General features: G+C 36.9%; 2 protein-coding genes and 1 long non-coding RNA gene across 3 annotated transcripts in view; all 3 read right to left on the bottom strand.

The window, feature by feature from the left end:
• LOC136267678 (extracellular matrix organizing protein FRAS1-like) overlaps positions 1 to 69 on the bottom strand; it is a 32,463-nt gene extending 32,394 nt beyond the window's left edge. The window contains exon 1 of the mRNA XM_066062826.1: positions 36 to 69. Within this exon, the coding sequence (XP_065918898.1) occupies positions 36 to 69 (34 nt within the window). The remainder of the gene's footprint in view (positions 1 to 35) is intronic.
• A 17,611-nt stretch (positions 70 to 17,680) lies between these two features.
• LOC136267093 (uncharacterized) lies at positions 17,681 to 19,297 on the bottom strand. Its single transcript, XR_010706512.1, has 3 exons — positions 18,994 to 19,297; positions 18,501 to 18,754; positions 17,681 to 18,412 (listed from the first exon to the last, which is right to left on the bottom strand). It is a non-coding gene; the product is annotated as an uncharacterized lncRNA (long non-coding RNA).
• A 1,507-nt stretch (positions 19,298 to 20,804) lies between these two features.
• Positions 20,805 to 26,983, bottom strand: part of LOC136267074 (receptor-type tyrosine-protein phosphatase S-like) — a 336,067-nt gene continuing 329,888 nt past the window's right edge. Inside the window, exons 26-36 of the mRNA XM_066062124.1 lie at positions 23,208 to 23,330; positions 22,993 to 23,156; positions 22,807 to 22,942; positions 22,270 to 22,425; positions 22,116 to 22,215; positions 21,995 to 22,065; positions 21,805 to 21,939; positions 21,615 to 21,749; positions 21,399 to 21,547; positions 21,160 to 21,295; positions 20,805 to 21,053 (exon numbers count right to left, since the gene is read on the bottom strand). Of these exons, the coding sequence (XP_065918196.1) occupies positions 20,964 to 21,053; positions 21,160 to 21,295; positions 21,399 to 21,547; positions 21,615 to 21,749; positions 21,805 to 21,939; positions 21,995 to 22,065; positions 22,116 to 22,215; positions 22,270 to 22,425; positions 22,807 to 22,942; positions 22,993 to 23,156; positions 23,208 to 23,330 (1,395 nt within the window). The 3' untranslated portion in view covers positions 20,805 to 20,963. The remainder of the gene's footprint in view (positions 21,054 to 21,159; positions 21,296 to 21,398; positions 21,548 to 21,614; positions 21,750 to 21,804; positions 21,940 to 21,994; positions 22,066 to 22,115; positions 22,216 to 22,269; positions 22,426 to 22,806; positions 22,943 to 22,992; positions 23,157 to 23,207; positions 23,331 to 26,983) is intronic.

Raw genomic sequence — 26,983 nt, 5'->3', positions numbered from 1 at the left:
GTATCTGCATAATATAGATTTAAGTAGTGTCTTACTTGTTCCATTAGATCCCTTGGCTGCATAAATCATAACTAAAATGGCACAGTAGTAGTAACAAATCAGTATACAAGTAAGCAGACAACTATTGTAACTACTATATGACTACCACACAATTACGATCTTGTAATTTCTCCTAGCTTTTTCCTTGCATTCACATTCATTACACACTGTGTAGATTTAAGATATTACAAATGATCTACATTATGGCATAACAGTCAGGACTGCAGACAGATGGGTTAGATAAACTAGTTTCTTGAAAACCTAGTGGACTATTCTTACTAGGTCAAGATACTCTCAGGCATCAATTATTATTGTCCTGCACAAACAATTCAAGAGAGGAGCACAGAAAATGATACCAAATTTCTTTTGATAAATTTTCCTATGACCCCTGTACCTTTTAGTGTAGCATGCATCAAATACTGAGTGTGCATACCTGTACCACATCAATGCTACTAAAAAGATCTGCTTGCCCTATAAAGAATCTGTACATGAAATTCTGGCCGAATATTCATGTGTATAGTATGAGATTTCTGTGGGATTGTGGTACCTCTGCTCAATTTAGGCATCAAATACAATTGAGGAATTTGTACTACATCTAATGCAATTCTGCAATTTAGAAAATATACTATAATATGTAGTATCAATCCATATATGCATGCAATAATGGTTATAGCTATAACTACAATTAGTATTCTTTAAAATCCACATTACTTTTCCATAGAGGTATGAATAGTGTGATGATTGTAAAGTATTATAACTTGTTTATTTTTATGCACAAAAGCTAGTAACGTAACCACAACTAATCAAACATTTTTCCACTCCATATGATCAGATTCTGATTTAGTCATCAACAGAACAAAATTATTAATGAATTTACTGTTTAATAGAGGCTGAAGAAGCTGTGAAGATACTGAGCATTGTAACTTAAACTTCCACCATATAAACAATACAGGTGTATAACAATGGTGATAACGTCTTGTAATTAAATTTAAGTGAAAAGAGGCCTGTATACTCAGGGAATACGCATAAAGACGCTAAAGCACAACTCAAGCATTACAAGAGATAAATCATTATTCACCTATAAGTTAAATATCAGTTAAACAATTCAGTTACATCCCATAATTCCAATGATTGTACATTAAATAACAAACTGGGTGGCATATATTTTGGATATTTTTGTTATGAATGCTGGCATGAAATAGCCCAAACAGCAAACATTAATATTACGTTGTTGACAGTCAAGGAGCAGTGGACCACAACGATCCTAGCTAGCAACCAAGTAAAGAAGTGATGTTTGGTATTGTAACTCCTGACAATTCTAGTACAATGATGGAGTCGTTGGAAACAAATAGCAATACTAAACCAGACCAATTAGTCTAATAAGCATTAACGATGCCTTGAGTGCCACAAGAAAAATGTATACTTGTGCACAGGAGCTAGAGTCAAGTAGCTATATCTACCTGCATAGCCGAAATGAGCAAAAGCATTGTATTTACTTTTATACGTTCAAATCACTTCTGAAGCAAGGCGTTATCTTGGCTCTGCTGTGAGATCTCCAGCTTTTGTGAAGTCATATATAAATGAGAAGGTTAGAAAACGGACTTATCTAGGTTGTGTGAATTCGTTGATGCACAGCCACAATGCTGCATTTTCTGCCCTAACTCATGGATTGCTTGGAAGATGGATTTACTTATTCAGAACCTTACCCAATATTAACAAGTTACTTTCCCTCTTAGAAAATTGTACGCATATGCAGTTACTGCTTGGAAAGTGTGTGTTCAGTGATCTTGAAAGACAATTGCTTTCACTACCTTCACAACTGGGTGGTGTTGGTATTGTTTACCTTTGTGTGTCTTGGGCTGTTCAATAATTTGATTCTTCACTAAAAGTGACTAGTCCCTTGGTATCTCTACTTGTGGAGCAGATAGCTGAGTTTACTGTCAATGCACGCAATGAACAATGTGTATTGAAACAGGAAGTTTATTATAAAAATCATGACAGTTCTGAGGAGCTGGCTGCTGCTCTTCACCCCTTGCTTTCTTTAGATTTGCAGCGAGAAAGAGAGTTTGCTAGTTTGAAGGGAGCATCCAGTTGGTTGACTGTACTACCAATTGATAAGCATGGTTTTTCATTCCACAAGAGTGATTTCAAGATGTAGCTTGTCTTCGATATGGCTGATTTTTACCTCATCTACCTACTGAGTGTGTTAGTGGTACTTTTTTCACAGATGAGCATGCCTTTACTTTCTCACATGGCGGCTATTCAACTATATGTCATAATAAGATCAGAGACCTTAAGCTTACAGCTCAATTAATGTCAGGAGTGTGTCCTAACGTAGCCACTGAACATACTTTGCAGCCTATTATCGATGAACGATTCTTTCATCGCTCTGCAAACACTGAATGTGAACGTAAGAGCTCAAGGTTTCTGGGGTAATCACCATCAATAAGCTTTCTTTGATGTTTGCATTTTCAATTAGTTGGCAGCCACAAATCAGTGCGCTTCTTCTGCCAGCTGTTTCTGATTGTATGACCAACAGACACAATTTGAAAGGACTTATGAACAATGTGTTCGCGAAATAGAGAGGGCATCATTCATACCTCTTGTGTTTTCTGCTTTGGATGCAATGAGCAAAACCAACAGAAATTACATACAAACAACTAGCCTCACTTCTTGCCACAAAACAGAGCCAGAAATATAATGTTGTCATCTCTTTTATTCACTGCAGAATGTCATTCTCCCTTTTGCATTCAATCAACCATTATGTCTTTATGGCAGTCACTTTACTGCTGGTCAGCGGCCCTAGAGAGATCTAACAGACTTTTCTCTGGTGGTGTGTGAGGGAAAGCTCTCTTTGTCTGATTGAACTGTGATATAAATTTATGTGTGTATTATACAATTAATATTGACCACTTGACTATAACCTTCAACACGTACCTTTGCCTCTTGAATGCTGCAGTAGCTCTTCGCCTCCCACAAACTGATGTTAGTGGTAGTGGTTTGATAAGTGTGCCAGGTCCCAGCTGTCACTTTGGGTTAAAATTATCTAGTCTGAATTATGAGGTCAAATGTCTACAAGGCCCTTATTTTTCAAGATAAACAGATACTTGGGCAAGGAAGGAATTTGGTGCGCAGAGGTGTTCTACACTCCAAATTCCTTCCTTTAGGCCACAGAAAGGAGGTCTCTAAACAAAGGGGTAGCCTTTCACCCAAGTATCCAGATTGACGTGTACGCAAGTGCCTAACCTGCAAGTGTGTAGCTACAATATCCTGTTAATAATGAATTGCACTAGCCTGGCCTTTATGTATAATAAAGTATGGGTACCTATACGCATGTGACAGTTCAAAGTAATTGCACTTTCAAGGGCGCCTGGTTTATTCTTAGGGTTGGAAACCTATTTGATTAGCAGGTGTTGGATAACTCCTTAGAGATTAGCCAGATAAGGACAATACCAAGGACATTATTAGTGACAGACAGCCTATTCAACCTATAGACATCTGTTGGTCAACCACCCCAACCATCAGATTGTACTACCATGCTATGCTTGAGTTTGACATACTACTTTGGTCAGTTTGCTAGGACAGTCACTACTTGGGTACGGAGCTACCCAGCGATCAAAACAGTGTGCTAATAATTGATCTGTCATGAGTACATTTAGAACAATGAGTGATCTAACAAAGCTGAAGTACTCTAACTTCCAGTTTGGCACGCGCGCAAGTGCACACACACACACATACACACACACACACACACACATATACACACACATGTGAGGGTGGTACCACAAGAGCAAATTCTGAAGTACGGTATTAATGTTATAATAACACACAATGGAATTTACACAGAGGTGTTCCTATTACTTACCATTAAAGACAGTCCAAGGCACCATTGAATATCAGTTATGAGTACATAATGCAAGAAAGCACAAGTAGGCTGGTGCTTAAACCACAAGACTAATCAATAACGGTAATTGTCTGGTGGTCAAACATAATTTTAAGCACTGGAGCAACCAGGGCCACAAAATATACGGCAATTGTCTGATTATTTCGAGCAACACACTCTTAGTATACATTCTGTTCTTTGGGTGGCATATCTTGAAATTTGTGCTGAGCAGTATTGAAAAGTAATAAACGGTATCTAGTATCTAAAAAATATCATTGTATGGTGGCAGTGAACGCAGTAAACATTACAACCTTGTTTAGTTTGAAGTCAGTAAGCCTTTTACGTAACTCATCCAAGTCACAATCCAAGTTTGGATAAATATCACAAGTAAAATGTCCTCAAGGCTAGCAGGTTACAAATACATTTTTACTACTGCAATGTAATGAGACAGTAGGCTCATATCAAGAGTTCATAATATATAATATTTAGCCTAAATATATATATTATGAACTCTTGCTCATATTTACTTGGGACATGGGCTTGTAGTCACCACTAAACCAACACATAACTTGATAAAATTCCAGAGTCTTCATTGATGTCTGGCTTTCCTTAAAGTACTATGCTATGCAATTCATACAAAACCACAGACCCCAGTTTCCTATGCTGAATAGTATAGAACCTAACTATACTTAATAGCCATACCGCGGTATATAAATAATACCAGTGCACTACTTGAAATAGTGCCATGCCTCATAGTTCCAGTACAGTAAAAACATATCACAATGTTTTTCACAGTATCATAGTAGTCAATTAAGGTGTGACATTTGCACATAGTTAGACATCTTGAAAACATTTTTTAGAGGTGTTATATTGACTGGTGATAGAACAATAATACTACATAACTACAAATATACATTTTAAAACACTGGCACAACATAGCAGCTTAAAAACCAACCTAGTACATGGCTAGTGGACACTATTAACACATGATGTGGTTAATTAATTCCCAAAGACCAATTGGTTTCCCTCAATTGCATATGGATAAAGCCAGACAGTAAATTGAATCCATGGATAGTTGCTAATAATGTAAAGCAATGTCATGATTACCTTTCATATAAAGCTTTCAAACTAGTACAATCCGAATCATTTAACAAATGCTACTGATATGAGAATAGTAACACTACTGGACAATATATCCATGCTGTTACCATGGAATTCCCATGATCATCATGAAATACCCATGATATTTAAAGTTGCGCTTGGTATTTTTCATTGGTAATGAAATACCCATAAAATGCACAGAGTAAAATAATGTACCCATGAACAACCCATGAACAAGTGAGTTTTCATGGGTTTGTATGTATGCAAAACCCATGAAAAGCCTATGAAATTAAACCTATGAAAAACCTGTGGAATACCTATGAATATTATTCATAGGTTTCAACAGGTTTTTCATGGCCATAATTTCACAGATTTTCATGGTATACAAACACCCATGAAAACTCACTCATTCATGGGTTCTTCATGGGTACATTATTTTACTCCAGCATTTCATGGGTATTTCACTACCAATACCAACCATAACTTTCATACGTATTTCATAGGATCATGGGAATTTCATGGTAATAGCACGGTTCATTGTCCAGTAGTGTAAGCAGGTTCATGGCAAAATTATGTCATATTTAACAGTAAGTGATATACTATTGGTATCCCACAAAGTATGTACTATATCTGATATGAAGGAGTTTGCCCCAGAGAGATCTGACAAGATTTTTCTCTGGCGGTGTGTGAGGGAGAGCTCTCTTTGTCTGATTGAACTGTGATATAAATTCATGTGTGTAGCATACAATATATAAAAAAAAATTTTTTTTGGAACTTTAGCTGCAGCTACTATATCAGCCAACAATCTTTTTGCACCGAGGATCACATTTACACCTCAGGTTTTTATGCACTCAGGCTTACTCCCAATACATATGACTGAATCGAGGCGCCCCCTTTCCCCCTCCGGCTCAGATTAGCAAATGCGTGTAGCTATGCCGCGGTAGATTATGTCAAATACCTGCTACGTGTACATGTACCAGTAACACATGAATTGTCTTACCAGCTAAAAACAGGAGACGCAGACTGGAAACCACCTCCATTTTCTCTGTTTTGACATTGATGTCACGTGCGAGCCCGGCCGGTCATGTGGAAGTGAAATTAAACCCTCCGTGAAACCTCAAGGTATTTGTAAAATTGCTCAGTAGTCTAGACTAGTAAATTCGTACCGATGTGTTCTCATTAGTGTGGTTAACGTGAAAGTTCTCATTAGTGTGGTTAACGTGGAAGAACTAGGATGAATCGATTCTGCCAGACTATAAAACAGGAAGAGATAAAAACAAGGAGCAAAATGCCGCTCCATGCACTAGCTGTGGTTTATTACCTCATGCAATATACAGTAGCCACCTGTTCTTGCCAACTTGGTTCTTGCAATCGGTGGGTGATACAGCATGTAGTGTGCCTTGTATTAAAGTCAGTGGTAGATCAAGGCTTATGCAGCTCCAACATGCATGGAACATTCAGATCTTTCCTCCATCTTGCCTCCAAAGTTTAATGCTCTTGCTATAGCCACCAGGATAGCATGCACGTGCGTGCAAGGATGATCGACGTATGATTTAAATTAATTCAATATGTGAAATTGTAAATCATTAAGCTACTTCAGCTTAAAGGGTAGCCTGGGTGAAAAAAAGCTTAAAGAGTGAGCACAAGTAGAATATTTCCTCACCCTCTCTCAGCTACAGTCGATATACTCTAATATAGCAGTCATGTATGCTTACAAGATTATTACAATACTATGTATGTGCTAGAATTCTAGTATCAATTGAGCAGAGCTACTAAAGTTATTAATTAATCACACCATACTATCACCAACCTATGCACCACAATTGACTATTCGGCTGGTATTAACATATACTGTTTACATGTTGCAGTCAAGACAAACTGTGCAGAATATAATTTAAACAATATAAATGTACAAAACCTTCTGTAACAGCTGAACAAGCTTCTGTATACACCCACTCAATATTAAAAGAATGCTCTAAAAGAGAGTAACTATAATATAAAAATACAAATAGCTAATATTGCAAGCTCAAAACTACAAAGTATGGATAAGTGTACTGAAATGACTTTACATGGTAGCTCTTCTTCAGAGAAATTGTCATAGTTGGCAAAACATTGCAGCATGGCAATCAGAGCATTGTGAATGAATTTGTACTGGTCCAAGTGTTAAGAAAACTTTCTAATGAGCATTCATATTTACTTTTCTACTTTTCATACAGCATTGGTAACAGGTTGTGGTTTCTATGTACATAGCTAACACATCCACCGTCTGTTCAACCTTGATACTGACCACATTTTAGAACGTCCAACACCATCACTACAAGAACACAGTAAACATGTAATAGCATATTTGAGGACAGTAGCAGCACTTTTATGTTCATACAAATGATAATTGTTTACTTACCTACAGTGGACAGTGATAGGTACATTGCTAGTTATACGCACATTCCATTATTAAACATATTGACATCCATGCATGGGGACAGGACTGACTGTTGTGGCTATCCTACATACTGCAACTGAGTAACAGTCATGGAATGGAGACTTTCTAACACATAATTATTCAGGCAATAATATATGTTTATTGTAGCTAGCAAGCAAATAACATTCTTACAGTTTCCACATGAGTTATCTTCCTTACTTTGGCCCCTTTTCTGTTACACCTTATTCAGTCAGTAAAGTCAAGTCACTAGGTCTAAGTCTTTGTAGGTTAGGTAGTCCTAAGGCTGCAGCATATGTTGCTGTCAGACCTTCAGTGCTGGTCACTGTAAAGTGCTAATAATAATAATAATAATAACCGTCTTGATGACACTCTCACTCAATGGCTCCTCAGAAATAGGTTCAATAACAAAAGTGCCAAACTCAACATTCTGACCCATCTCTGGTCAATACTTGAATGAAGCCTCCTGTGATAGTTAACTATCATAAACTACTTTATTATAACAGTCAGGATATGCTTGCTTCTCCTTTCTCCACCACCTCTCCCAGCATTATATTGAACATGATTTATTTTCCCATAACATCCTCTAGAAATCAGCACTAGTTGTTTCCATGGGTCCAGGACCAACTATGAATTCCTTACCATGACAATACAACAAAACTCACTAGTAGAGCATACATTGCATGCATGTCAGTGTAAAAAGCATTAATCTGGTTTGTTACTAATTAGTGCCAACTGAACTCAAGAATTATCAGCTGCACAAAGTGATACCTAATATTCTATTATTGTAAAGCAATACATACAGGGTAACAATTTTTTGCTACAATTCTTGACATTGCTCTTGGAATAAGTAGCAATTACATCTTTAGGATTCTGGATTATATTAGAGAGGGGTCTACCCCCTACTTCCAAGCACAGTCTTCTTGGCAGATGGGACCACAGCAGATAACTTGTTAACTTTATCCTGGACACTCTTACTTGGAGCAGCAATGGAAGTGTCACACCACATGCAATGTACTCCAACAAGTCAAATCAGTGTGTACTTACTGTATCCTGAAACACATTTTAACAGTAATAAAATACTATAATTATTACATTGCCTTGGACAATAATTTTATCGATCAACATCTCATGTTACAGCTACTATCTAAGTATGGGATTCTACAAAGAGCTGCTAACAAACTACTACAAGATGTGTAGGAAAACCTATAGGAGCTGCTAAGTAACACTATGAGTATAATAATAATAATTATTATTATTATTAGCACTTTAAAGTGACCAGCACTGAAGGTCTGACAGCAACATGTGCTGCAGCCTTAGGATTACCTAACCTAATTTCAGGGACTTAGACCTAATGACTTGACTTGACTTACTGACTGATAAGGTGTAACAGAAAAGGGGCCAAAGTAAGGAAAAATCCCTCCAACCCCAGGATTCGATCTGCAGGTCACCCAATGTCTAGTCGGGGCCACACTCAGTCTTCCTCCAGGAGGGATCGATTTTCCTCCTTAAACCTAAAGTATTTATTATTAGCACTTTACAGTGACCAGCACTGAAGGTCTGACAGCAACACGTGCTGCAACCTTATTACCTAACCTAATTTCAGGGACTTAGACCTAATGACTTGACTTGACTTACTGACTGATAAGGTGTAACAGAAAAGGGGCCAAAGTAAGGAAAAAAATCCCTCCAACCCCAGGATTCAAACTGCAGGTCACCCAATAATAATGATCATTATTTTAAGTACTATTACCACATGAGGCTATGCACTTGCTGATGATTGCTCCAGTATCTTAGCCTGAGAACATATTCTCATGTTTAACATGTTGTATCTCACTGTCAATGGCTATGAATGTACCAGTACGACTATAGTATGTTCACGTTGAGCTGAATCCTCAAAAACATTTAATAACTCAGGGATGCAATTACACACGATCTTGACATTTGGCTCATTTGTAGTACTGCTTGATCCACTAAAAATTTTTCAAAACCTTTTTGTTCAAATGTTGGACATAATATTTATGGCCAATCAAAATTTTCACAATACATTTCCTGTGGGGAAGTCATATAAGTACAGTGTCCATTACAGCCCTTTCCCGAACTTGTAATGGAATCAAACCATATGTGTCTGTTGTTGACACCTTTGCTGTTACCAATAATCATATGGTTGGCTGAAATGTTAACTCTGTTGAGAAAAATCCACTTTTAATTTTTAGCTGTTTTTCAGGATTCAGCTCAACGTGAACATACTATAACACCAGCATAAGAATATGACAGTAACAATTTTTTGTAATACCTATGTATTGACTTCACCTGCAGTGTGCTAACATGGGCTTTCTAGTCTTTTGCTTGTGGTATATTCTTTTGAAACTCCAATAGAGAAGTGCTATACTTTGGTACTCCATGATCAGGCCAAGTAGTGAAATAAAATTGAGTGACTCAGTGGGCAAACTTCATGTTTCTGCCCTACACAATAAGTTGACTGTTTTATTGTCACTTTCTCAATAGTGAATTTCTTATACAATATTTGGCTATTTCCTCTTGTTTCAATACTGTTACTTTGTAGTCACCATAAGTAACTGATTCAGTATTGTTGGGCCAGTATTGGTGACATTTCACCTGTAGTACAATATAATAAAAGAATGGAATATAATAATTATCTTTGTAATACCGTACAAGTGTGGGTACCAGAAGCCAAGCAAATTACCCATCCAAACTCTTTATAATAAATTGTTTACCATAAATGGAGACAGTATAACAAAGTTATGTAAAAATATAAAACCCTGTCATCAGATCTGATATTCATTGTTATATTGACCAGGTGTTCAAGGTAATAGCATCTTCCACTAGTTTGGTAACCATGGCAATGGTGGCCACATTGTGTTCCCATGTCATCCTACAGAAGTATCAACATTACCAACAGCTGGTCCTTGTGTAGCAATGTAAGCCTTAGGCTCCTTGTAACCTTAAGAAGTGGTAAAGCATGTGTATGTCCACCTGTGTATGATGTGATGAATATAATTATTGACTATCATGATTCATGATAAAGGCTTCTATGTTCATACATTGGGTGGCAGTCCCCCACAAGCTTGTGTCATATTACATCATACATAATCTTTGCAATAATATGCTCATCAGGCAGTCAGTTAGTTGTTTTATAGCAACTTATCAGAAGTGTTTTGGATTAAAAATTATCAGTAAAATAAATACACATCAAGCTTATTATAGGCACACGCCACAATAATTAATTTAAATACTTAAGTTTTGTGTAACCATTCTTCAAAGGGGATTTCTGTGGAAACCTTGAAACCCCTTAAATCCACCACTGCCATTGATATTAAGAAAAACTGAAATTCACACATGCACATTATGTATGTAAGTACATGTGTGTGTGTGTGTGTGTGTGTGTGTGTGTGTGTGTGTGTGTGTATATATGTGTGATCATTTTGATAATAAAAATTCACTATTGCACAGCAGAAGACTATGGGTTGCATCTCCTCTAAACTGAAGCACAACTTCTTCTGTACATCATTTGTATGTATAGCACCTTTATTCTGCAATCAGGGTTGAAAGTGGAAGGTGTGAAGATAGGGGAGCATTTTTGACAAATGTCCCAAGCTGGATCCACCATTGAAGAAATAAACATAACTTCAGTGACAAAGAGGTTCATTGTGGTAGTATAGGCAGAGGCTATAAATATTTTACATGTTTCAAGACTGAAATTTTGTAGTTTTATGCACAAATATCTGAATCATATAAATGATACTTTCTAAGTGGTCTACATTGATCAAGAGCTGCAAGTAGGAGGGATCAGTGACAGTCATGAATTCAGCTATGAGCCTAAAGTAAATCATACAGTATACAACGGACCAAGTGAATTTAGTTTGCAAAAAAAATAATCCTAGCAGGCTACATATATAGCTAGGAATGCCTATGGGTTGTTGTTGCAGATACATACTCAGAGGAGGGTACTTAATACTTAATAGTGTCACATACAGTGACTGTTCTATAAGAGTATTTGACTGACCGGCTGACTGGTCTGTAAGAGTATCTTGATTTTGTGTATAGAATTATTTTTTGGAAGGGAGGGAGGATCTTCCCTCTGTGCCCATCACTGTCAGACTGTCTATCAATTACAGTAACAACTGCAGCAAACAAAAATTGTTGTTCCATTTGTCACTGATAAGTACTTTGACACTAAACTCAATAAACAAAGTTACAAAGTAGGCGGTGAGTAGAAAAGTTACTATTTTCTGAAGGTCCTTGTGGCAACACAACAGGAACAACACATCGAGAAAGACTAAAAATTACCAGGCTATGGCCTGATCAGTGAACCTAACCTTCCACTCAAAGGTGTTGAAGATTTGTGAAACGGCATAGCTACATAATTAAAAGGGAGTAGCTAGCACAATTTCTGGTGCAACTTTTCCAAACCAAGCCCTACTAGTAGCTATATCAGGTTTATGTCTTTCTGAAAAATAAAACCAAATACTCTAATAGAACAGTCAACTACATTCAAAATGATTTTAATCAAACTCTAAACTAAATTATATTTTATAAGTGAAAATATTTTGTGAGTTACAATTGAACCTCTCTGTGCCACAATACCACTTGCTTAAGGTTGAAATTTATAGTTCAGTGTTGATACTTTTCAAAAAAAGTATCACTTTGAAAATAGCTTATCAGTGGACTAGCCTATTACTAATAGTCTATGCTATAGCATAATATTTAACATAACAGATTCTGGAAAGCACCATGCATAATGTTAGTGTATTTTCAGTTTTTCAGAAAAGTCATGGATGTACATGTAGTTGTCTTATATTAATATACTCTAATAGAATAGTCGGTCATTCTAATAAAGCAATCAAACACCTACCACAGACTTGTGAAAAACCAATAATTAACAAATTCCATAACTTAGTAACTTTATTACTACCCTTTTGTATTGTAAAATCTAAGCATAATGTATTGATATGTATTGAGCATAATTGTGAACAAAATAGGTTAAACTTATGAACACTGCAGTGTATAATAGGCTGCATGATCCCTGCTTCTCAGTATAATTATAGCTGAACATGTAGTAGTTTTAACTACTAGCCTAATGTTTGACTTCATTAATTCTGTGAAGCTTACAAGACTACAGCATCTGGGGACTAGACCACTGCTATACTAGAAATTTTATACGTAATTACTTTAATCTTCATGCATATCATTCTACTTGTATTATTGCATTTGAGAAATATGTTATACTGTAGCTTACAGGGCTCTTCACCAACATCACACAACAGCATCACTTTATTACAAAATTTCTGTATCAACTCTAAAGTAAGACCAAATTATCATCAGTGATCGAAAAATTGCCTGAAAATATGAACCTTTCAAAACATGCAGTTATCATGTGGTCACAGTTTCACTTTTACTGTCTAAGCAATCCAATGTAAGGTAAGCAATTGTAAATATCTTAAAGTTTGCACCAAGTGCAAAACATGCATATGCCCTATGAAAATTTAAACTAGCTACCTGTGCATTTATGCTGCACTCTCTGTATGATCATACGTAGGCATAGTAGCAAATCTAGAGGGAAAATAGGACAGTCTAATAGAGCAACCAGTGTAGGCTGGCTGCAAACAGGCTTCAAACCAAACCAAAACATTGCAATGCAAATCATCCCCTACAAGTGCTGAAGGTCAGCCTGTTTTAAAGAAGTATGTTTCAAAAGGTGTAGAAAGGAGAAAAAATCCATGCCATGACTGGCCCTTGGAATTCACAAAACCTGCAGCCATCCAATTAATACTTGAACACTTACAGGAGTTTACCATGGCAGTCAGGATGTCTAATTTCAAGTATTTGTATCCATAGGAACCTTAGAGAGTGACTTAAATGGACATTATTTTGTAGTGAAACACTCTAATAGAACATACACTAATAAAAGTATAATTTTCTAATCTTGGAGCATAATGCAAGCATAATAGGAAGTTTAGGAACACTGAAGAGCATAGTAGGTGAAAATTTTGGGAAATTCCTGAAGGCATTTGTGGCAAACTTTTGAGCAGTGGTGACATGCACCCAGACCTTCGAATTCCTAGACAGACCATATTTTGCATACTTCATGAGTCAGGAGTGTGCTTTACACTGCTGTACCTAGCTAGCTTAGAACAGAGACTCCAGTACCAATAATATCTTGCCATGACAGAATATTCAAAAGAATTTTGTATGTGGTACTCTGTTACATATACACAGTACCACTTTGCATGTGTAAGCTGAAAGTTAGCCTCTTTTTCTTGACTCATAATCAGCACTGTTATCTCAAGTTTTATACCTATTTAATACTGATCTGTCAAAATTTAAACACCATAATTTATGCTTTTATAGAAACCCTAATACAAGATATTTTAGTTTCTATATATAAACTTAATGCTTAGAATAGTTTCATTTGTTACTATAGCTATATACTAATTCCATATTATGGTGAAAAGTGCTCTCAAGATTTAATTAGATCAACAGCACCTGGCCATGGATTATTTAAGAAGGGGCCTCCCCCTGCTTCCAGAGAGATTATAAGCTAGTGCCGTATTTACTTTTACACCTTGAAATAATTGTAACTACTAGAGAATAAACCTTGCATATAATTATTTTGAATAGCTTTAACTATTAAATACCTCAAAGATTTTATATATAATATTATAATACCTCTCCTTGTAAAAATGAAATCCTACATCCAATATGCATGGCCAACCCTGTACAAAATTATATTTGTGATATATAGAGAAATAAAATTACATAATTATGCATTTATGCACGACTGTACCTTGTATTGTGATCTATTACTATAAGCTCATTATTTCATTCAGGGAGTCATGGTACAAGCAAAGGTTTATAATATAAAGAGAGGAATTCTTGGTACAAGGCTCCCTGAAATAATAATGGAGCCATGGTACAAGCCTCCCTTTCAAAAAAATGGTACAAGGCGGGTATATCTATATAAAAATAATAATTCAAGGCTTGAATCTTCAAGGAAACATGCACTCAAGTGATTGGAATTATTTAAGGAACAATTACAAATTAAGTTTCATAATTCACAGAAATTCTGTTCTTTGCTGAGATAGTTGAGTACAATCACAAATTAGATTATATATAATTTCAAAATTTGTTGCTGGACTCAATGATCAGAATATTTACTGCTCTAGCTAATTTACTTAAAGTATGCAATTAGTGTGTGCAATTTTGTGACAAACACCAACGATATGTGGTACATATATAACAACAATATTGTTGCTGCTTGTATTGTTGAGAAGCAAACATCACCAAGTAAATCACCCATTTCTGAATAAATGAGTTATATATAAAGCTGTAACATTATTGGAAACAAAGGCACACAGCTAACATAAATCACATGTGCTATATAGTAGTATACACTGTAATATAATTATGGTTTGCATCCAAACTCCAAAGAAAGGAACCCTAATTTTGTGCACACAATCTGAAAAATCAAATAAATTTTTCTATAGCTATTGTTTGCCCACAGCTACTGCCATTATAATAATGTCTAAGAAGAACAGTCAATAAAATGAGCATATATAGTGTATAATGAAGCTACAGCTTTTAGATAGCTAGTACTTAAATTTAACAACTATCAAATAATTTTGATATTGTAAGAGACTACAGAACTTTCATCCTTGACAAATGAGTTTGATTTTGTAATCTTAAAGCTCATGCACAACTTTATACAGAGAACTTTGCATGGCTGCTAGCCTAGAGCTAGTGGACCTTCAGTACTGTACCCCTCAATATATTATGTAATCATCCTGTAATTGTATGCGGTGCCGAATCAAATCACATACATTAAAATTAGTTAGCTTTGTCCAATATTGTCTTGTATTGCAACAGTGTCATTACAATTTAGCACGGTAACTAGTACACAACACTGAGCAGTGGCGTACCTACCATTGAGGCAAAGCAAGGCAGCTGCTTCGGTAAAAAATTGCTCAACAATTCAGGCTGAGCGGCCTGAGTTTTGACTCTTGAGCGGCACTCCTAATTTTCTACTCAAACGCTTACTAATACTAAGACAGCATTACTGTACGACACATAATAGAATCTTTATGGCTGTAATACTAAGCAGGCTCGGAGCCCACAGTGACAAAGCCCGGCATTGGCTGGACCACTTTTCAGTGGCGTAGCCAGACCCGGGCATCAAGATATTCTGCCCTACCATCAGCTTTTCCAGTTATTAAGCACGTGAGCTTAAGAACACCGGACTCGCCGTACACCAAAAGACTGTTCTAGAATACACACACGAAGTACACCAACTTTTAAGTAGATCTTTGAGATTTCACACGTATTGCAAGTTGTGTCCGGGGTTGTGTCCAGCGCTCGTCCCGAGGGTTATTTTAGGGGTTTTCCCAAGGGTTTTCCTTCTGTATTTGCAGGCAGGTAATTGCGCTGTTACACGTGATATAATTAAACACGTGTTGACATCGATCGTGGAGCATAGGCCTCGTTGTGACAGTATTTTCAGAATTCCAGCTGTTCGTCTAGCGATTAATATGAGTGCTGTGAAGCAGCTATCATTGTTTAATTTTGTCAAGCAAAAGTGCACTGCGAAGCAGGCAAAAGCCACAGAAGATCCTGGGCCTTCCTTCAAAGAAGAGTCTCAACTAATAATCAATATCAGTGAGGATACAAGCAAAGTTACTAATCAAGAGTCAGAACAGTATCAGCTAATCAACTTGAGGGAGGATCCCAAAGTTGAAGGTGAGTTTTATAATGATGATGGGATTGATGATGAGATTTATGCTGCTTTGGTGAAAACGTCTAAAAGCCCTAGCCCTTGTTGTACACCTGTTATGGTGTATAGTTCAGATGATGATGAAGAAACCAGCTTTGCAACTAGGTTCTCACCTCAATTCTCACCAGGTCCTGACGAGGTTGATGGCATGAGTATGAAAGTGCCACAATCACATCATGCAATTACATGTAGTAGCGCAGCATTGGACAAATCTTTCTCCATAGGCACAGCCACTAGTAGCACGTCTCAGTTGTTTGGGGATTACCGTGGGCCCAATAATGATACCTCCAGCACAGCTGCAACTGGCTCCACAACTGAAGTATGTAGTGCTTCATCCTTGGCCTGTACAACTACACTTCATGCTTGCCAAAAGATACTGCTGAAACAATAGCCTTTCCTCCAGTTCAGCCTGTTAAAGCAAAGTATCCCTCGACTATGATTTCAAAAGTACCAAGGTGCTTTAATGCAGCCTGGTATAAACAGTATGAATGGCTAGAGTATTCAGTAGAGACAGATGCTTGCTATTGCTACCCTTGTCGGTTGCTTGGTGCACAGAGTGCTATGGGTAAGAGTAGACCTGAACAAGTATTTACTTTATCTGGGTTTAAAGACTGGAAGCATGCTACTGGTAAAAAGGGAGCTCTTGTTGGTCATTCAAATAGCCTTAGCCACAAAGAAGCTATGGTGGCATGGGAACAGTACAAAATTAATTCCAAGCGTGGCACTTTGCTTCCCAACCAGGTAGACAATTCCTGGGATGTTGTTATTCAAGAAAACAAACATTACATAAAAACCATAGCAGAAGTACTGTTGCTCTGTAGCAGGCAAAACATCTCAATTTGTGGTCATAGGGAAGGGATAGAATCTTCAAATAGGGGAAACTTTCTAGAAATGTTTGAATTGATAGCAAAACATGATCCAGTAGTACGGAAAAGAATGGCTATAACAAAATCTGCAAAATATACATCACCCATGATTCAGAATGAGATATTAGGCTGTATGGGTGACATAGTCCAAGCCAAAATTTGTGCAGATGTCAAGAAGGCTGGTATGTATTCGATATTAGCAGATGAAACGAGAGACTGCAGCAAAGTTGAACAATTGGCCATTATTTTAAGGTATGTTGATCTAGGGTCTGCAACAGTACATGAACGGTTCCTAACATACGTTGAAGCAAGGTGTCAGAATGCAGAAAGTCTAGCTGCTCACATAATAAGCACCTTAAATGAACATAAATTAGATACAAGTGCCATAGTTTCTCAAGGTTATGATGGGGCATCTGTCATGAGTGGGTGTTGCACAGGTGTACAACAGCGTATCAAGCAAGTGGCTCCCCAGGCTGTTTATGTGCACTGTTATGCACATTGTTTGAACTTGGTTTTAGTGGACACCACTAAAATAGTATCAGAGGCCTCAGAATTTTTTGCCTTAATGGAAACATTGTATGTTTTCATGTCCACAAATAAGGTACATACATTGTACATAGAGCAGCAACATCATTTATATCCCAACAAACCACCTCGTCAATTACAAAAGTTGTCAGATACTCGTTGGGCCTGTAGGTTTCTTGCTGTTGATGCAGTCTGTAGTACATTTTGGGCTATCCTTGCAACACTGCAGAAAGTAGTTGATAGTGACGACAAAGTAAAAGTAGTTGAAGCCAAAGGAATTTTGCTCCAAGTACATTGCTTTAAATTCCTGACAACTCTTGTCACATTCAGTCGATTGCTGTTTCTCACAAAACAACTATCTGATCAGCTCCAGAGTTCACAAACTGACATGGCCAAAGCAGCTGAATTGGTAGAGGGAACCATGAAAACTCTTCAACAGTTTAGAAGTGATGGAGAGTGGAGAAAGTTGTATAAATATGTCAGTGATGTGGCTTCCTCACTTAACATTGAAGTTTCCCCACTAAATAGTCGGCCCCAACGTAGCCAGCGATTGCCAAAACGGCTTGAACATGGTGTTATCCTGCAATCTGTAGGATCAAGACAGCCAGTAGAGAATCATGAAGAGTATAAGATTTCCTTATATTATCCAGTTATTGATGCCATGATGTCTGAGCTTCACAAAAGGTTTGAGGGTAACAATCTGGCACTGATGAAAGCAATCCAGTGTTGCAGTCCAGAGTCAGTACACTTTCTTGATATAGACCACCTGGCACCTTTAATTGAAGGATATAATCTTAGTATAGATTTGCTCACAGCAGAATGTTTAGTAGCTAAACGTACATTAGATGAAAAAGACCTCACCTCCATTAGTGATGTGCTCAAAGAAATCTATCCGTTAAAGGTTGCATTCCCTACCCTGGTTAAACTTCTTCAAATTTCTCTCACTATAGTGGTAAGCACTGCAGAGTGTGAAAGGTCATTTTCATGCCTTAAGCGTACTAAGAGCTTCTTGCGATCCACAATGTCTGAGGAGCGGTTGAATAACTTGGCTATCTTGTCCATTGAACGGGACCTGTCAGCAAATATTTCAATGGATGAAGTTATCCAGAAGTTTGCTGGGAAAGATAAAAACAGAAAAATAAAATTATCGTAAAACTTGTACTGATGACACTATTACTGTCTACCCACTTCATACATGCACAACTTTTCTTTGTAATTAATAGAACATCATTGATTTTTCACTTTCAGTATAACAGCTGTGCTGTTTGCATTTAATATAACTTTTGTAGCCAATCATGTAATTTTATATGTACTCAGTCGTTTGATGCTATTTGCAATAATTAACTTTACTTACTCTGACTATGCATTGATGGTTTGAGGTCTCTGTTGTCCTGTACAGATTCCAGAACCACGAGGTGCACCACGTAAGGCAATAAATAGAATGATGAAGATCGCGTGATCGTAAACCGCACGCAGGGGGCTGAGACATCATGCAGAGTTTTAAATTTCTGGTGTTGGATGTATGTGTGATCAATATAGAAGATGTGATCGTGCCCTCATCGTAGTGCAGCAAGGGAACGCGCGGAATGGAGGCTGGCTGGTAATCTGACAGCTGTAGTTTGTGAAACGATTAAATGTTAGCGAGAACACCCAAGTTACCCATTGGAAATTTTGAGTTCAATGCTTAGGCATTTTAATGACGGTATGGAATAACGTCTTATTTGAACAGGTTATTTGTTCTGATCTGTTGCAGGTGCCAGGTGGTTTTACGGCACTGCCACGTGATAGTAAGCGCCCTGTGCTATACAACCAGGTCTGACAAGGTGTGGTCAGTACAAGGTAGCGAAGGCAACCAATGTTTTAGCGTTTATGATTAGTAAGGCTGTAGCTTCCTACACACAGATATAGGATAGCTGGATCGTACAGATAGTCATCGTAGTTTCCTGCACGCAAGGATAGTTAGATCATGCAGATAGTCATCGTAGCTAGGTGTTTTTTTTTGTTGATAATATATTGATGTCCATATGAAAATGGGCATGTGTATGTATGTTGCATGCTTTGGGGTCTGCCCACCCAATGCCCGGGCATGGCTAAATCTCTAGCTACGCCACTGCCACTTTTCAGCTACTTGAATTTGTATCAAAAAGATCGCGATACTCTAATAGAGCATTCATCGTAATGTACTTTAATAGAGTATCCAGTACAGATTATAGCCACAGCTCTCATTACACTGCTTGGTTTAAATCATTTACATTTATGTTAATTGTCTTTAAATTACTTTTCAAAAGTTCCAATGAGTCAATTGCATGGGAGTGTATAGAGCTACTGAATTGATCATAGCAGTTAACAATCAAAAAATAGCTTCCACATGCCATTTCAAAGCATATATTTTCCAAAATTTTCCTTGAGGGAGTATGCCCTCATACTTCTAGTTTGACATGCAGCTGAATATCGATCACATGAAAGAGATGATCTCCAACTTGAATATCACATCAGATCGATAAAAGTATAGTGTGCATGACTATGACCTCGTTTGTTGCACTTGGCCTGACCTCTAAAAATATCTCTGGAATAAGTCAGCTTTTTGTGTTGAGTAAAATTAAACTAGTCTAATAATTGAAGCATGGTATGCTGTAAACTGGAGCATTATTTATGACATGTAGAAAAATGCTCAGAGTTTTCTGAAACATCCAACCAGTTAACCAACCTTGAAAGTGTTTGTAAATCAGTTGAGTCAGACCCTCTCAATTAGGTCAATATATAAACTTTACCTCATGATCAGTAAAACTTTTTTTCCTGGCTACACCACTGCTGAGAACAAGGCACACCTATGAGTACTGCATAATTTTATGCTATTGACAAGTACTGTTTAAATCATTAAAATCACAGGTAATAGTATTAACCAAAGCAACAATGACTGCTCTTTAGTTGCATCTCGTCAAACAAGTAATGGATTATTATGTGTTGAGTTTTAAGGATTAAGTAACATAGCTTGAAATGAATTATTGGCATTGTTACTATCTATCATGCAACTAGCTACAGCCTGCCCTTAAATGTATCATGTCCATATCATTAAATTAAATACGTGTGCTGCAATGTTGCCTGTGATAATGACAGTCATCCAGTTTTGTATTTTGTAGCAATGACTAATAGTTACCAACTTACTCAGCAGAGGCAAGTAATAATTAGTACAATATTGTACAAAATACTGTTTCTGTTATGAACTGGGCTAAAGCTAAATGAATACCAACAAGTCTATAAATACAAAAATATACAAATGCTACTACAGCGGAGATTCAGAATACAAAAAATATGGATAAGTGTTTACATGGTAGCTCCTTCAGAGAAGTTGTCATAGTTGGCAAAACGTTGCAGCATGGCAATCAGAGCATTGTGAATGAATTTGTACTGGTCCTGTTAGCAATACAAGCAGTAAAATTATGTTGAATATTTCCACAATATCTTACAACATTGAAAACTCCCTAATAGAACATTCAAATTGTATTACTACTTCTCTTACAGCATTGGTCACAAGTTGTGGTTTCTGTGTACGCATTGTTATAATAGTCTGGAACACGTCTACCATCTGTTCAGCCTTGAACCTGTTAATACTGACCACCAGAGCACAGAATGTTCCAGAACGTCCAACACCATCACTACAGGAATGCAGTAAAAAATTAATAACTTTTATTTTGAGGACAGTAGCAACACTTTTAATATTTATCCAAATGATTTCTCTCTACATTATTGTTTGCTTACCTGCAGTGGACAGTGATGGGGCCATTGCTAGTTCTACGCTGGACACGTTCCATTATTTCAATCATATCCACCATGGGGACAGAACTGCTAGGACAAGACTGTTGTGGCCATCTTACATACTGCAACTGAGTAATGGTCCTGGAGGCTTTCTAATGAAATATCAAGACAACAATGCTCACTGTAGCTGACAGGCATGCATCAATATTATGTCCTTACAGTTTCTACATGAGTTATCTTCATAACCCTCTTGATGACACTCTCACCCAATGGCTCCTCAGAAATAGTTTCAATAACAAAAGTGCCAAACTCAACATTCTGACCCATCTCTGGCCAATACTTGAATGAAGCCTCCTGTGATAGTAAACTATCATACATTACTCTATCATAACAGTCAGGAAGTGCTTGCCTCTCCATTTTCCACCAACTCCCCCAGCATTATAATTGAACATGATTTATTCTCCCATAACATTCTCCAGAAATCAGCACTAGTTGATTCCATGGGTCCAGGACCAACTATGAACTCCTTACTATGACGATATCCCTTAAGTGACACAAAACACTCTATTAGAACATACATATCATCATGATCTGCTTACATCAATGTAGCAAGCGTTGATGTAATCTGGTTTATTACCAACTGGTGCTAGCTGCACTCTAGAATTATCAGCTACACAAAGTGATACCTGAAGTTTTGTTATCACATAATAATATTCTTACGTGGTAAGAATTTTTTGTTACGATTCTTGGCCTTGTTCTTAGAAGAACTAGCAGTTGCATATGTAAACTCTGATTCTTTAGGACTAGCTTTTGTCAGTTTCTAATATAATAGAATAACATTACACTAATAATATCTGATTAGGATTTTACATGCCTCAAATTGTAACTCAAATCCAGTCTTCTTGGCAGATGGAGCCACAGCAGATAACTCACTGACTTTATCCTGAACACTCTTAGTTGGAGCAGTAATGGAAGTGTCACCGCATGCAATGTAATCCAACAGGGCAGTGTGGATCAGTGTGTACTGGGCCTGAAATACATTACGACAGTAAACCAAGGATAAAACTACATTAAATTTGGGTCATATAAAATTGTTTTATGCTACAGCCAATTTAATATATCAACATCTCATGTTGGGACTACTGTATGTGTTCTGTATTACAAATACTACAAGGAACAATTTATAGTTTGTATATCCATTTATTTCATTACAAACACGACGATAATATCAACATTCTTTACTAGAGCCACTGTGGTGTCAGAAGACCTACATGAACTACTAAGTATCCATTAGTATTATCAAGAATTAATTAACTCTTGGTATTATTCATAGCAATTACATTAATAATAATAATAATAATAATAATAATTTTATCCATATAAGGCTATGCATTTTATGGTTATGTCTTACTGATGATTGGACCATATAATTCCTCCAGTATCTCAGCCTGAGAACACAATTGTACACATCTACAATATTCTCATGTCTGATGTGTTGTATCTCACTGTCGATGGCTATGAATGTACCAGTACGACCAACACCAGCACTGGAGTATGACAGTAACAACTGTTGATCTGTAATAGTGTTTGATCTTACCTGCAGTGTACCAACATGGGCTTGCCAGTCTTTCGTTTGTGATGTTTATCAATTCTCTTTTGAAACTCCAACAGAGCAGTGCTGTACTTTGGTACTCCATGATCAGGCCAAGCAGTGAAATGGAATTGAGTGACTGAACGAACTTCACATTTCTGATTGGTGACCTACACAACACACTATAGAGTATACTAACAAGTTAACTGTATCATTGTCACCTTCTCAATAGTGAAATATCTTATACAATATTTGGCTATTTCCTCTTGTTTCAATACTGTTACTTTGTAGTCACCATAAGTAGCTGGTTCAGTATTGTTGGGCCAGTATTGGTGACATTTCACCTGTGGGTACACATACAGTAATAAGATGGGAATATTATATATTTCAATGTTTTTTGTTTTTTTTTTAAATCTTGGCCATTTAACCAAAGAAGGTTAGCTAGCCTATATACAACTAAAAGCAGCCATTCAAAATGTTGCACGTAGTTTTCCATAATGGAGACAGCATGGTTCAGTTATGTACAAATACAAAAAATACAACAGTGGAACTGACTCATGTTTATGTATGACAGATGTTCAGGTAATGTGTTTACTTTTGCATCTTCCACTAGTCTGGTAACCATGACAATCGTTGCCACATTTTGTTCCCATATCATCCTCCAGAAAGTGTCCACTGTACCAGCAACTGGTCCTTGTGCTGCAATGTAAGCCTTGGGCTCCTTGTAACCCTAACAAGTGTTACAATATGTGTTTGTCTAATACTCTGTGTACTGATGATAACTATTGGAGCTTACATCAATGAATGAAGCATTAACATAGTCACTTCCTGGCTTGTGTCCTTGTAGACTCAGCACCACACGTGAGTGGTCATCTTGAAAGGGGGTTACCCAAACATATGTTAACTACAGTGTAGTACATGTGTACAATTGACTTACATGGTACAATGTTCTTGTATCTGTTTTTGGATGCATTGACATGAAGTTTAGCAGTGTGTTGACTGAAAAATATGTCAACTACCATTGACTCATAATCTGCTTCAAATTGCTCATTTTTCTTTGACCTCATCATTGCCACATGTTCTGGAAAGTCATCAACTTTGATATGCTTACGCTTTGACATTTCTACACTACCATACTAACATAGTGTTATCGCAATACACATTGCTAACCAGATGGCAGCTGAGGGTTGATCACTTCAAGACGAAGCTTCTCAGACATAGTACTGTCAGTACCAGTTGCAGTCACAGTGTATACTCCACTATCACTAAGGTTAGTATTAGTGATGTACAGGGAACCATCTGGGAGTATTGGATAATTGCTTGGTTTGTTATCCTTCTTCCAAGTGATCTCTGACTCATCAGCATAAGGTAGTTCCACAAATAGAGTAGTTGGTTGTCCAGCTGATGTGACCACTTCCAATAGTATATTATCACTTGGTACTGAATAAATTCAATTATTGCATTTATTCCTGGAAGTTGAAAGTAATACCTTGAGAAGATACAGCTACAGGGTTAACAGGCAGAGGCTTGGCTTTTTCTTCCTTCATTTCTTTTTCCTTCATTTGAATACCAGAGTCACTGGGTATCACTTGAGATAAGTCATTCTGGTTACGCTTTAAATACCTTTTCTTGTAATAGCTAAGGCAAAATGATTACTAGCTAGCAGCCTATAGATATATACTTACAAAAGGAATAATAAAACTGCAATAATTATGGCAATGACAATCAGTAGTGCTACTATCACACCAACGACAACTCCCACTGCACTGCCTCCACCACCACTATCATCAGATGATAAACTGAGAACTATTACATTTGTCATTTGATCATGTGCACATATTAGCCAACAAAAATGGTGAACACTTACATGATTCAATCATAGTAGTTGTAAATATTTCATTCTAAGAGGGACCTGTAAATTGGGCGTAAAGATACACAATGCAAATACCTCTTGTGTACTGTTAGCAGAGAACACACGGTAGAAGAAATAATAGTTTCTCTGAATTTTTTCTCTGTTATAAAACACATGACCATCAGGATCAGTAGTGTTATCACCAGCTCCCAGGATGTAGCTCATCCTATAACCAGGTACATACTGACTGGCATTAACCACAGCGGCCACGTAGAATAATGGAGAAAACTTATTGGACTTTTCAAGAAGATCCTTGGTTGATATTTTGTTGACATCTTTAATCACACTACCATTGATTGCCACAATAATGTAGAGATGACTATTGGAAAACTATAATAGTATGCATAACATTGATGATACACTAACCTGAATGGTCCATTTACTACACTGATGACTGGTAAATAAATGGTATATGTATTACCATTCATAGCCCCTTCACTGGTGGATGTATCATCATTTATTATCAGCACAGGCTCGTTGTTATCTGCTTTGTCTAATGAGGGTTCTGAACAAACCCATTGTAAAACAACACATACTGCACTAGATACTACATACAAGTACAAAAAGTTAGCATTTGTTAATGTCACAGTGCGCAGAGATCTCTCCATTTTTTGAGTGAAGGCATGTGTAACAATATCTTGATGTGTCTTTTTGATTTCTTTTGGCTTCTTTACTTGCTGCAAATATACCCAATCCTCATCCTGTTTTGTTGTTATAATGACTATCAGTTTACTGTGGCTGATACAACTATATGACTAACTTTCTTATTGGTCAGCCAACTTGATATTCCTTAAATTGCCATGTGCATGGCTAGCTACTAATTTACAACCATGTTATTTGAATATCTTTCACATGTGAATCTGCTCATTCAAAATAAGGACAATGCCCTACTACACTATCATTACTATATATCAATACTGACATGCTATAAATCAGTGGAAATTTTTATCATTAAAAAGTTTGTGGTTGATGTATCCACGAAAATTCAACACATGAAAATTAACTACCAACAATCCACACATGCACATGTGTAACTGTACGTCCATAAATAAAGTTTACCTTTCAGTGTTACAGTATTGAGGTCAGAAATGTCTCTTTAATCTCTGCTGCAATATTTCAAAAGAAAGCTGCGTACGATGGTTTGTGTGACCACTGTTAATCAAGACAACTACCTCCACAAGCAATTATATTAGCTAATAAACACTGCAAGCTCAGGCTGTTTCATAGGAATTCAATTAAATATATTCTTGAGGGTAGCTTAACCCATGAGAATAAATAAAAGCAAAAATAACGAATATTTTGCTAGAAAAATTTCCGGATTTACAGTACATTTACCTGTACTGAACCATTGAAAATTTGCACAGTTACTCTAAAATGTTCATTAGCCCTTTCATTTTCATCATGCTAAGTTTGTATTAACTTAATTAAATTCCTTGAAGATGTGTTCCATATTTCCTAGTTCAATTTTTCAATATTTTTTTATCATGAACAGCTTACCAAAGTTATTGTATACACACATTAAGCAAGATAATTAGCTTGCTTGTCTAACCAACAAGGTACACTCAGTAACTTACTTCCAGCTAATGTTCTCGCAGTAACTATATTACTTTTCTCTCCCTCCAGTGGTCTACCAGTAGTTCCTATCAACCTGACCGCTGTCACATATACACTGTACTCTGTGTATGGTCTGAGGTTGTCAAGAGTGTAGTTACCAGTGAAGTTGGTAACATTGACTACTTGTACTGGTTGGTCACTGCTACTGTAGTATACCTGTGTACGCACATGATGACATACTTACCTGCATTGAATAAATTTAAGGAATTACAATTAATGGTTCTGTAATATTAACATGCATGTGGAATTGATGAATGCATGCACAATTCTAGCATGGTGTGATTAAATATGATGGAGAAAAATTCCTACAGTATAGCAATCATCACCAATAATACACTGGGAAATGACAGACGATTCAGATATTAACAATCTTCATACAAGCATTGCCAAGGAATCACTATGATTAATTAATTGCAAGAAAACTTACATTGTAGTAGTAGTCAATATCACCATTAGGCAAACGAGGTCTGC

Source organism: Dysidea avara, chromosome 9 (assembly GCF_963678975.1).
Source record: "Dysidea avara chromosome 9, odDysAvar1.4, whole genome shotgun sequence".
Lineage (NCBI taxonomy): Eukaryota > Metazoa > Porifera > Demospongiae > Dictyoceratida > Dysideidae > Dysidea > Dysidea avara.
Note: the sequence above shows the minus strand (reverse complement) of the source record. Positions and strands in the feature narration are given on the sequence as shown.